Genomic DNA, 13,268 nt, shown 5'->3' on the forward strand with positions numbered 1-13,268 from the left:
TGTTACAAAACATAATAACTTGCTAACAAGGAAGGATACTCAATAGCGAAATTTAATTCTTACCAACGTTCTGACACTTTTCCTGAGGGCCCCAAGATGAAAGATTCAGAAGAGAAGCCAGAAGCCGACTTCGCGTCAATGTCCAGTAATATTATTTCAGATTTCGCCCCGATCTTGGCACTTTTCGGTGAACAGGTCGCAAAGCAATTCCTCAGTCAGTCAATGGGGTGGGGCGACCATATCATCTTCTCGATGGCTCCATTGGGGATCATAACGGCTGTTATATCGGCTATCCGTATTGGCGGGCCGCAGTGGCTAAAGGCTATCGTTGGCCGAGCAAGAGAGCACCGTGCCGCTGCTGAGCTGGAACTCATGTCATCCACATCGCATGAAGTCTGCGAATTGTGGAACGGACAGAACATTGTGAGAATACTGGGCGCGCCAGCTATTCGGGAGCTTGTCCTTATTAAGAGCTCAACTCCTGGGGAAACATCAGAGGAAGCAGGCGTGATGTATGAACTACACACGCTTGACAACGAAATGAGCGAACAACATTTTGAAGTGCAAGGTAGGAGAAATATAATCCGGAACATACGAATATATGCATTCAAAACTTACAAGGCACTAGATGTTCGACGCGTTCGGAGTGCTGTCGCCAAACGCAATACAGAGGCGGGGAACGATATAGAGCTGAATTCGAGTGTGTATAGCTCCTTCCCCGAGATCTCTTGGAGTACAAGACGATTGACCATGAAAAGCTCGGGAAACGCACGATGTCGAATCTACAGGTGAGGCACCGGGGGTCAGACATCGAAGCACTGCGTCGGGACAACATACCCAGAATACCACAAGGCATAGTGATCTTCCCATTACCAGTGCACCAAACATAACTTTGAACATTAATAAGCGCGTACCCCAAGTTGAGATTCGTTGCGTTGCTATTTCCGCTGTTTCGTTACAGGCCGCTGTACTTGTATACGCATATAACTCAACATATAACGCCCGACTGAGAAGATCTCTGAATGTGGAGTGGGATGCTGTCTGGGCCTGGTACTGTACTCTTATAGGTACGGTGCTCTTGGTAACCGGAGTGCTGGCTTGTTGCCTCATAATTGAAAAGAGCACGGTTGAAAAAACGTATCATCTGAAGAGTGGTGGCGGAAGGTTATTATGGCTACAAAAGGGACAGACTGTCAGCGATCAGGTCTTTAACTCCAGTGTAATACTCGCCAAAGACTCGACGTCTATTATTCTCACATCCAGGCGAAACGAGGATTTGAATGATTTGTTCCATCCAACCTCCTGGGCGATTAGATATGGAACAATCGGAGCAGCCATATTAAGCATCAGCGGTTTCATCGTTCAATTCATGGGCCTGCGTGGTATGCACTGGTCAGTTTCAGTTGCCCAATTCGTATCTACGGCGGTAATGACTGTCTTGAGGGCCGTACTTCGCCGAGGTCTATCGGATTGTCCAGAACACCACAAACTCCCCAAGGATCACGAGATTGACTGGCTATCGGTCCGATTCCCTGAGAAGGATGGTGGGTTGAGGCTCGAAGATAGGCAGCCCACAGTTCCAGGATCTACACCTGCAAGAGGAATGTGGAGAGACTTTTTCCGCATGAGCGGAAAACCACATGCGAACCCGGCTGGCCCCCCGGTGCCCCTGGGAGACCAACGCTTCGAGTGGACCATTGTTAGTGGGGCCCTAAACAGCAGTTATGGCCCTCCCAGCGTCCCTCCGTCCGGTACGAATAGAGCGCAGATTGTTGTTAACTCTCGGGAGCGACTTGGATATCTCACACGGTGGCCGAGTGTGTACTCAGACAAGGCAACCTCACTTGCAGCCGCTATAGAATGTATCATGAACACCTCCGGCTTGTACAATGGAACTGATCCCTTTGTCTGGTGGATGCGAGCAACTACTGGCGCCTCGCCTGAGATAATCGAATTTCGCATCAATCGGGTCGACGACCGGTGGGTGGTAAACCTAGGCCAGTTAGAAGCAGTGCTGTCTCTCTGGATGTATTCAGTAAAGCAGAGCGAGATTAGCTTAGACGAACTTGGCGATGCATGGCTGCGTAGCGGTAAAGGGAGTAGGAAGGCCACGATTCGACTTCTAGGACAAAGTACACCCCTACTACGGCGAGATCTCAGATGGTGGATGGGAATGGACGCACAGAGTATCATGGATACAGATATGAGTGCGCCCAACTTAACAGGGCGGGAGCCGCTGGTGGTTTGTATCAGCCAACATGAACCTCAAGTGGTTGGCTCAGCAGGAAGGGTTATTGAGAATAATGAGGTTCACAAGTACTTACCGATGTCTTCTGATCTCCGTGAGGTGATGAAAGGGCCTGTTCCGGTAAGGTTCCAACTACTATTAATATATATACCGTTAACAGAGTTCTAATCTGTGCAACTTCGATACATAGTGTCCAGGCTCTCTCTTTTCCTCGACTCAATCTTCTTTGCAATCGATTTTTGCACTTGAGATGTTCACTGCCTTCGTATGGGCCCTTGCTGCATCACCTGGTTTACGCGGAATCGGTGTCGAAAATGGGGATGAGGGCCGAACAAAGTTGGATGAATACTCGCAGTCTCAGTCGGCAACCTCAAACATTATTAATTGGGACAAGATCAGACTTCAGAGCCCTGTATTATCGAAAATCATATCGGAGCTCGAGGAAACTGGGTTGGGAGATTCCTCTCAGTTATTCCAGAGTATTGTCCCACCTTTAAGTACCCATCGAAAACTCCCTGATACGTATATCGTAGTTAAAAACATACACGAGAAGGCGAAAGACTTTCAACGCCAGGGGCAGTGGGGGACGGTATTCGATATGTATTTTTGGCTTTTGAATTGTTTCCTTAAGGTACCCAACCATCTTAAGATACCTGCTGGGGGTAATATCGGTTCGGAGGCACGATCGTGTGTCATGGCCGTAGCAGTTTCCATGGAATTTCTCTGGAGCCTCGGAGAGGAAATTCAAAAGCGCAAGGATGAGGACTTGGTGTTGGATAACCAGTTAGTAAGGGACCACAGGCAACTACGGGATTTTTTAACAAACTCGGAATTTCGCGGGTTGATCAAAGATGTTCTACTCCCGCTTGCAAACCTATATGAGATACAAGACCGGAAAATAACATGGGAACCACTACGTTCTATCTACTACAACTCTTGCTCGCGGGGCTCTATTTTCCCTCGGGTAGCTGACCTACACAGAAAAATCATCAAAGGAGAGTACAAAGGAGACCCCGTTTCTAATGTGGATCAAAAGGACGATTTAGGGTGGACTGCATTACATTACATGGCTAAGGAGGGTAGGGTGGATATCATATCGCATCTTGCGGAGAACGGCTATGCTCTTTCCCCAGACGACCATGCCGACTGGAAAGCCATCAATCTCTTGGGTTGGACACCTCTACACTATGCTGCGCTCAACAGCTCACTTGAGCTAGATTGGGCGCATAAAATGGACAAACGAAAGCTTGATGTGAACATTCAAGGACGCGATGGAGTCTCACCTTTACATTGCGCAGGAAGAAGTGGTAATGTGCATATGGCAAGGCATTTGATAATGCTCGGAGCAAATCTCGGCGCTTGTGATAACAATCGGCAAACACCTCTCCACTGGTCGGCCTATCACCGCTCCGTCGATGTTTTCAGATTAATGCTGGCATTTGGTGCTGAGTTCCGATCCCCAGACGAGTATGGAAGGACCTGTCTACATCTTGCAGCAATGTCAGGCTCAATGGAGATTGTTGGTGATCTACTCGGAGTAATGAATATCGCCGAGATGAATCTGAGAGAGAGGAACGGACGCACAGCTCTATGGGTGGCATGTATCTTTGGACACGAGAGTGTCTTAGAGACTCTTGCACGGCATAGTGGTGATATTATACGTGATGAGGGACTGCTTTATACAGCGAGCAAAAAAGGCCTTTTCAATACTGTAAGGTTTCTACTTCAGCAACCCACAAACACATTCCCGACACAAGAGGAATGCGAACGTTCATTTTATATAGCCAGTAGGAGTGGTCACGTTGAGATTGTTAGGTTTTTGTTGGAAAATAGAGAAAGTGTCGGATCAGGTATCCTTGGTGGTAGGAGTGCGTTATTCACCGCAAGTAAACATGCTCACATGGAGATAATAAAGTTACTCCTCGATGAAGGATTTAGGATGACCGGAGATAGGAAGAGATGGGAGGAGCTAATGGCCAAGGCAACTCTGAAGGGGAAACACGAGGTCGTTGAGTTACTTTTGGACAAAAGGGAAGGTAATGACGCAGTTAATTGCGGATCGAAATACCATGATCTTATCTTTGAGTTGTATGACTCCGATAATCCACCATCAGACTCCGACTGGGAAAGCCCAAGGCAGATAGATGCTCGACTGTAGTAGTAGGTGGTTGGGAATTGTACGAGGAAGGGTGCACGAAATATTTGAAGACACATGCGGCGGTTGGAAACTAATCTGGCTTCGATACACTGTAATACATGCATCTGTTCATCGGAATTAATATAATGGTCTATTCAATCCTCGCTGCCACTCGAATAAGTAGTTATGAAAACGCGAGTAAAACGTACCTTTACCGGGTTTCGACCAGCTGAAGGGAGACATATACTTCCGCTCAATAATACTTGATTAATAACTACAATGAAGAAAGGATGGAGCAATGGAAATTACCTACCGGGTATACTGGCCCTAAGCACCCTGAGAAAAGCTAAAGCGGTCGTTCCTTTCTTCCTTTCTTCCTCTTTCAAGCTTTTCTTTCCCAGAATTAAGAAGAATTCAGAGACTTTCTTTTAGTGATGGGCACGAGACGTGAGGTCTCGAGACGATGACTCGCTTTCCAAAGGAGACAAGACAAGAGCAATAAAAACAGGCTTACAACCACCTCGAGACTATCGCGGGTCGGTCTCGAGACGAATCGCGAAACTAATTTAGAACTTCTAAAAGGTTTGGGTGGAATTATAATACTCTTTCGAAGAAACTATTTTCCCGCAAGATAATAATTAGCATGTACAGCGACAGGTAATAAACGATGGAACGCCCTGAGAATACAAACACTAAATGTTGGTGGCGTTTTACCAAAATAGGTACGTTGTATAGTTGGAGAAAGACACATAACGTGGCATCTTATCCTAGCTGCTACGAGAATAAGCTTCTGTCACCACGTTTGCGTTGCGGCCGCATTTTCTAGTGGAAACTCATTCTCCCAGCAAGTACATTTCGTATTCGTATTCTTTTTCTTTTGAAAATCTCGAGGCCGGAGATCTGACCCCCCGAGACTTCGCAAAATGTCCCAAGGAAAGAATATCGAGACCTTTTCCTATAAAAACAAGTCAAGACAGTACATACCATCCTCAATGTGGTCCCGTCTCATGCCCATCACTGCTTTCTCTAGTTTCTTGTTACGTACTGAATTATGCAGTGAATCTTCCCGAGATCTCCAGAGCCTTCCATCACCCATCCAGGAGTACTAGTGGACCGACTAGTATCTTGAGGAAATTCAAGGATCTGAAACCTTTCCCATACACTTATTCCAGGCTCGATTAACCAGCCAATGACCTGTTCCTGCGCCCGAAGCTAACTGGAAAATGTGGTTTACTAAGATATATGCCAGCTACTAACCAAAGATTAAAATTTTATTAAAGAAACTCTTTATACTATATATTCTAGATCACCGCTTGAGACGGGGGATTCCGCTTAGCGAGTTGCAACAAAAAAAAAGAAAGGAAAAAATATTATTGAAATCAACGTTTTACAGGCTTCCCAGGTACATTCTTGGTTCATGTTTGGAACACCTAGATTAATATCTCATATCTCGAACCCTATTTAGGGTCACTCACCTATGTAATGTCCCGAAAACCATGTTGATTTGGGGCCATTAACTAGGAAAATAGCACTACTATAGATGTATGGGGCCACAGGCCATTCATTCCCAGAGGGCCCAGATCCATTTACAAAACCATGAAATCTTTGAACGGCCCCAAGCAAATAAACTATTAATACAGACTAGGTCCTAAGTCTCTTTTTATGAAAGCTTCAGTTTAAGGCGTCATTGTTCTTTCCAACGTTAGGTACAACGTAAAAACGCTAAGAAATCAGGTGGAAAGCGAAGCAAGATAGGAAGAGTAGAAAACAGAAAGACGCCTAGGTTTGCTATCTGAGAGATCTAGGATGTGAAGTATCACTTTCGATAGGCGCTGGACCGCATTCTTGGGGTTTTCAATTAACCCAGAAAATTACCCACGGCAAAGGACATTCTAAAGTCATTTAGTTCACTCTCAACAGTTGATGACGGTCAGATAATACTTCATACTAGGGGGCAGCCCAGTTGAGGTTGGCCTGGCTAGTAATATCACATTGGATAAGGTGCGAACTCTGAGATATGAAATTTAATGAAACTCTATGGAAATGAAAGTTTACGTCTCTAATGTTTAGTGAAATAAGAATATCGTAACGTAAACAATCGATCTCAACTCACACTGAGTTAGGATGATCATTAACCTCACAATCTGTCGGCCGTAAAATCTTCTGCTTCATGACCTCTTTTGCCCCCTCCTCCCCCCACCGCTCCTGTGCGTCCACTCCCACGTATAGGGCTCCCATCCTCGCTCTCGGACCAGTCACTATGGTGGATTAACTCATTAGCAATCTCGACCTTCTATTGTATATTTAAATCTATCATCCATAACAATTAAACGGGTGCAAGGGACCTACAAATCCCCCTCCAACAGGCCAACGCGATCCAGCAGCTCCCCCAAACCGGGATCACGCCTCTTATGATCGGCGGATTTCCTGTATATTATAGCTTCCGACAGGCTGTTGTCCTTCTTATACTTCTTCAAATTGAGTACTACCAGCTTGTACGCAGAAGCTGCTCTCTGATAGCGAGAACGCCGATATTCAACAAGGGATGGGCTGGGTTTGATGAGGCCATTGGCTCCCTTTTGGCTGTCCCTTTGCTCCACTTCCATCAAACGTGAGAATTCCTCCGCGGAATCCCAGCACGCAGTGAGCTCTGTAAAGCATTTGTCACCATCGGCCTGTGTCTGTGAACCTGAGGCCATCTCAGCACCTGTAGATTGTTCCGCTATATCGCTCCGACCTCTTTGGATCTTGATTTAGGTGACGGAGCACCGATTTTTCGTATCTCGATTTTAGGGTGATGGATCAGTGATTCTGGAGCTCAGTCTAGGGCGATTGAGCTTTTGGATATTTCTTGGCCTGTTGAGATGAGCAGTTAGGATTGGCGATCCCAGGCGACTATGTATTTATGGCTCGATCCTGCTAGCTCTGTTGTGGGAACAAAGACGAGCCCCCTCATCGTGCCGTTTCACGCTAGCTGTAGTCCCCATCTCTCTCTTGACGCAGAGAATGTGGTCGAGAGTACGCTGGATGGCACTAGTATTGTCGCCCGTTGGGATAGTATTGATGGAACCCCCGTTTCAACTGGAAGAATGCATCCGTGGTGTTGAGACAAGCAGCGGTTCTTGTCTGTGGCGGACGTCTTTGTCGACGGAGGTCTGGAGACCGACTGAAGCAAACGTTAGCATATTGTTTCAGAATATCTTCATGGAAATGCCGATATTCGTTTCCGAACATTCTACGAGACGGGGAAAACGAACCTTGCCGTACCCCATTCCCGTCAAGAACCATCCGGCCTCGTTCTCTGGTTTCCCAACTACTCCTGATGTGTTTGCCGCCCCCTCTTATTCCCCCAATTCCACCACCGTCTAGAACCACCCGACTTGGTTCTCTGGTTTCCCAACTACTCCTGATGTATTTTTCCCGTTCCCACAAAGGAACATAGGCTCTTTCGCCGCAGCCATTGACTATTCACACGCTCGAAATCGTTAGCAACGACCCCCAGATCTTTATATGTTTGAAAGAAAACCATATACATACGCCGCTCCCAAGCAGCAGTCACTAACCTTAGTATCATCTTTATCCCCACCAGCACCCGCCTTGATCGTGGGGAGATAGTTTTCTTCCCAGCAGTAAGAGTCGACTCCCCTGCAGGGCGCAGTGATAACCCATGATCGACGGAGCCCGCCAACGGGTCTCTGGTGGTATCAAGCACCGAGAGTCGTCCGCATTCTCCCCCCGTTTGATGGAGCTGCGCAGCGGTCGATGGCATGGTGTCAGACGTAGGAAAAAACGAGCGGACAGGGGCGTGAGAGGAGGGTATTTGTATTTATTTATCGCTCGCGGGCGTGCGGCTGCGGGAGAGCACTAGCTGGGATAGAATGGGGGTGCGGTTGAGTGGGATATGAATAGAAGGTGCCATAAGGATGCCACCAGCATAAAATGGAGAAACGTATAGGTATTCTTTCTATTTTATGCCCCGAATATAACAGAGCTATGTATTTCTTTCTATGGTAGATCTGCTAATGACTCTAAACTCTTACGGGTTGTTGGAATCTTGGGTTGGTGCGGCAACGACGATTGAGCTATCACTACAGGGCTAGAGTGGGCATTCCATGCAGCCATACAGCGACTGTTTTAATCATCGCATACACATATTCGTTGCGCGCGCAGTTGGTCAAAGACGGGGATATAAACATGAATCCCTCACCACCGATCCATATCCGGTCACAGAGAGTGATCTAGATACGCCGAGCAGGAGTGTCTCCAACCTGCTGAATAGGTGCACGCTATCTACCTACAATCTCTCTCCATCACGGAGCACTCAGTATGTCCTACAAAACATATCACGCAAATCGAAAACCACTCAAAACACACCGGGCCCGCCAAAACATGGATTAACACACCCGAGTGATATCTCATGAACGAGTGAGCATCTATGCTCAGGCCTCCGTACATCCTACCCAGAACCATAGTGCAAAAAAAAGTCTTACCGGTAGTCTATGAGTTTAAACATACTGCAGAAACCCCTACGACCGGCCTGGTGGAGCGTAGAATCATTGAGATGGACGTAGAAGGGGATGCGTCATAGTATATCACTCGCTGGATTGCCCGCGGTGTAGATGCGCATGAGACGTGGCATGGGACCGAACACGGTAGGTCCCGCCAGATAAACGCCATGAAACAAGAAGAAATGTTTCCGCATGTCTTCTGCGGCACATTTTACCCAGAGAAAGAACGCGGTGGAGCTTTCTCTCTTTAATCTTTTAGGAAAACACAAACCCGGTGGAGCATAACCCACAACTCAATCGTAGGTTGGAAAACGAAACACACTCAATGTTAGGATACGTACGCGGGCAGTGGCCTGCCCAGAGCTATCACGGGTATTCTTAATAGACGTCACTGGAAGAGGATAATGGTTGAAGATACATGTTTATTACACTCCTTGATGCGCACTGGTATATGTCACCATCTCGGCCTCACCGGCTTTGTCATAGTTTATCACTCGGACGTTTCAAAAAAGAAGCTGGGCTGTTTTCCCTATTATTCATTGTCATTTCTTTATGTTACATAACCCGTCGGGAAGAGGAACGTACGCATTAGCATAGAGAACACTTGTCGCGGGTATAACGCGTCGGTAAACGATTCAGCTCTTCTTCGTAACGCTACAAGGCACGAACCGGCCATGTGCAAGAAAGAGGAAGAAACAAAACGAGAACACGGTCGCGATCAGGGGACTAGAATAAAATACTTTATTTTAGCATGAAGAAGCGCGCTCAACTGCATACATACTTGCAACTTGGTTTTCACCACAAAAGACAATCAAAATAGCATGATACTTTGAAACAAGACGGAGGGCGTTAGCATGCCCTAGACTTGGCCTTTCTACTCTACCCTTCAAGCGAATAATAAGAGGGAAACAAAGATCAAAGTGCATCAAAGAGCTAACATAATCACGATTGATCCTAGCCGCTGCTGGTCATGCTGACTACAAAGCGACAATGAAACAATCGTTATCTTTTGCGCCCTTGTCGAAAAAGACCATCGCCCAAAGTCTTAAACCCCCGAAATTAACCAGATCTCCGTAGAGGTCTAAAGAGTGGAGCCGAAAGAGACGTACTAAGGGAATCCAGAAGCTTCAAGAACATACGCGATGCTGGGAAAGTATGCTCGAATACTGTTCAACAAACTCGTTCCTTCTAGCTGGCTCCACCCCCGGTTAATACACTTAATTACTCATTGAACACACGGAGGACCGGCCACAACATCACACGATTTCCGGCCTCAAGACGGCCAAGTATACCGCCTGGGGGTATCACGTCGAACACTGACTAAGCTCACTGTAACCTACCTATCTCTGACCCTACTCTCGTGTGCATTAGAGACCTCCCACCATGTTCATCCAGAACCAGTAGACAAGATGATACTCCCAAATCATAAAATATCACTCGCGCATCATATCTTATCACTCGGACCTTTCACACTCTGCACAGAGCTGGAATACAGGAGTGAAGGAGATAGGTTGAGAAACAGATGTGGGGCATAAGATACACCATTGTAAAGACCAGTGGCAGCAGCAGGTGGCACGTACTGCTAAGGTTCGTACCGGGAGACGCAATCGGGTCGATACGTAGTGTTGGTTTCTTGTTGTGCACCCTGACTGTGGTTATCGAAATTCCCCCGCGCGATTAAAACGACACGAGAACCGAAAGAAGATTTATTATGGGCAGCTAGCTAGATGGCGACGTTTTCACACGCAATTACTCACAGTACGGGTCGCAGGTAGAGAAGTGGCCGCGTTACGGATCCACCATGCGGGAAAATGCTAATCTCCCGGCGAAGCTAGGGCAGTCATGGTTACATGAGTTAAAATTGAGTTCAGCATGGGAGTCTAATTAGGGCTATTGGGTCTACATTGGACTCTGGTGAGGGAAATATCACTCGGTCGTTTCACAGCAACACAGTCACATTTACACAAAACAATCAAGCATCAAAAGCACAGCAGGACAAAAACGAACACTCACACACACAAAAGACAACAACAACCCCTCCATTTTATAAACTATTGAAACTACCCCCCCCTTCAGCAGTCTTACACTCTGTGCCCATGCGACCCCCAATACCACGATTGGCCAGGCCCCTCCCCACCCAGCCATCCCCGCTGCAACTTTTAACGCTGGTTTTCTCAACTACGCCCGAGAACCGGGAGATCATCATGGCTCCCCGGGGGGAGGCAACCACACTGGTTGTAATAGGTGCCTCTACTACCCCCCCCAGGTGTACCAGACTCATTCTCTACTAGAGATTACACTGTTAGCTGGTTACAAACAGAAGACGAAGCAATTCGGAAATGACTTACTCCCGCCACCACCATATTCCGCTGGTAGGTTGACCAACCAACCAACCAGGCCCCATGAACCCTCCCCAACAATCTCACCCCATATAAAATAGGATTATGAGAGCAGGGGCAGGGACATGCCTCAAAGAGGTTGCTGCGGATATGTCAGTGCATGTGGGATAAAGTACATATAATGGAAGGGAGAAATACCGCGGGCCTGGTCAGTGGCTTCCTGGGGATGAACTGGCCCGGTACATCTTTACCAAAGGATGTACCGGGCCGAAGGGGTGCCGAAGCGTACCAACATATGGCCCCACGAGGATGATTTCCTAGGAGCCGAGAGCTCCGATCACTGGATCAAGTGTTAGAATGGGATTCAGAATGCTGAGAAATAGATAGATAAGAAAGGGGACATACAACCCGTGCCAACAGGGCGGAACTCCTAGATCAACCCTGGATCAGGCGTCGACAGCTAACGCCTGGGCCGCCGATAAGAGCATCAGAGTAACTGTTTCCGTTATTAGCAGCAGTCAGAAATATTAACAGAGATGGAACCAACATACGCTCTGAGCATACTGGCGGCGCCCACCATATCTGCCACTCTGGCAGAACAAGAGGCCAGAGGGATACACCCCCGGCTACAACAACAAGATGGCGGTTAGGACCTAGAGGTTCCTCCGGATGGGTGAGGAGAACGCGGAACACCCACACCCACATGTTGTTGTTGTTACTGTTGTTGGCGTTGGTGCCTTTAGGAGTGGGAGGTTCCTCCAGCCTAAGGGGCAGAAATAGGGACGGTGATGGTGAGGGAGATGAAAAGGGGTGCTGGGAGGATAAGATGGTGGCATCCCCGAATTTCTGGGTGGAATAGGTGTTGTGCGAGAGGATGGAGGGGATGGAATATGATTGTGGGCTTGTGGGGGATTATTTGTGGGCTCTTAGGGTATTCTTTGAGGGCTTGTGACTGTCCTGCATTGATGACTGTCCGGGATTACGAAAGACGGGAGACTGCAGTGGGATATGCCAGTGTGAGTAAGCATTGTGGATTTGCGTCGTCATATATTTCCGGACTACATAATGTGTAGGGGGGGGGGGGGGCCCGGTGGTGGTTATATATTGGCAATCTGGAGTATCACTCCTTGAACATCCGTATCCTTTAAATATTGATGGTAGATACATGCAGGACATTTATAAGAGAGATTATATGGCGGTTCAGATAACTCTCCTTCTATATAATTCAACCCCGTTGTTTTTATCCTCCGGCTCTCTCCCCGCTCGATCTTGATACCCCTTCAGTGACTACAGTGGTTATCACCTTATTTCCGCACTAGCAGAGCTAGAGAGCAGACACCGCGTTACACAACCATAACCTGATGTGAAGAGCACTCGTACGCTCGAAGGTATACTTTCCCCACCGCCGAAATCCCAATACTTTAGCCCATACACATCCCTGTCACCAAACTGCACAATAAGAACTAAAGTCGGCCACCCAGGACGCGCCAAGAACACCGAGTGATATTACATGTCCTCGAATTTCCAAGGTTTCAATGCTGAGTACTGGTTTCAAAACATGTGTTATTTAGAGATAAGTACATCTTTAGCGAGAAGTACATCTGATCGGCTGAGAAAAAACAGCCCTTCGCACTACATGTACGTCGGAGCGGCACAACTGCTCGACTCGGACCTTGTAGCACTCAACCCTAACCCTAGTCGCACCTTCAACACCGACTCTTGAAATAAGGCGCTCGGCACGTTTTCATAGTATTGGAAGATTATCGTTATTTCATTATAGTATTTGTCATCGGCGTATGACTCACTCATGACTCACTTTCCTATTAGTCATTCCATTACTCATACGTCTATGACTCATTGTATTTCTTTCGTACTACCTCTCTTTAGTATAAAATACGGGGCATTCCCCCTTAGCTAGAAACAACAACACGATCAATTACTTTACTTCTCCTACATACTTTCTCTACCGACCTTTTTTTTTTTTTGTTTAATTCATTGATTGCATGCAAGCCGTAGCTTATGGCAATATCGCACTT

General features: G+C 47.1%; 2 protein-coding genes across 2 annotated transcripts; one reads left to right on the forward strand and one right to left on the reverse strand.

Annotated features, from left to right (window-relative positions):
* Positions 1–96: 96 nt before the first annotated feature.
* On the forward strand, positions 97–4,406 carry LAJ45_05929 (uncharacterized protein; the record flags this gene model as incomplete). Its single annotated transcript, XM_046115497.1, has 3 exons — positions 97–700; positions 759–2,368; positions 2,439–4,406. The coding sequence occupies 3 exons, from the start codon at positions 97–99 to the stop codon at positions 4,404–4,406; spliced, it is 4,182 nt and encodes a 1,393-aa protein (XP_045971081.1).
* Positions 4,407–6,730: 2,324 nt separating this feature from the next.
* LAJ45_05930 (uncharacterized protein) lies at positions 6,731–7,084 on the reverse strand (the record flags this gene model as incomplete). The annotated part of the gene is made up of 1 exon (XM_046115498.1): positions 6,731–7,084. One exon carries the CDS (start codon positions 7,082–7,084, stop codon positions 6,731–6,733), a length of 354 nt encoding a protein of 117 aa, XP_045971082.1.
* Positions 7,085–13,268: the final 6,184 nt, after the last annotated feature.

Source organism: Morchella importuna (genome assembly GCF_003444635.1).
Source record: "Morchella importuna strain M04M26 chromosome Unknown Morimp01GS017, whole genome shotgun sequence".
NCBI classification, from domain to species: Eukaryota; Fungi; Ascomycota; class Pezizomycetes; order Pezizales; family Morchellaceae; genus Morchella; species Morchella importuna.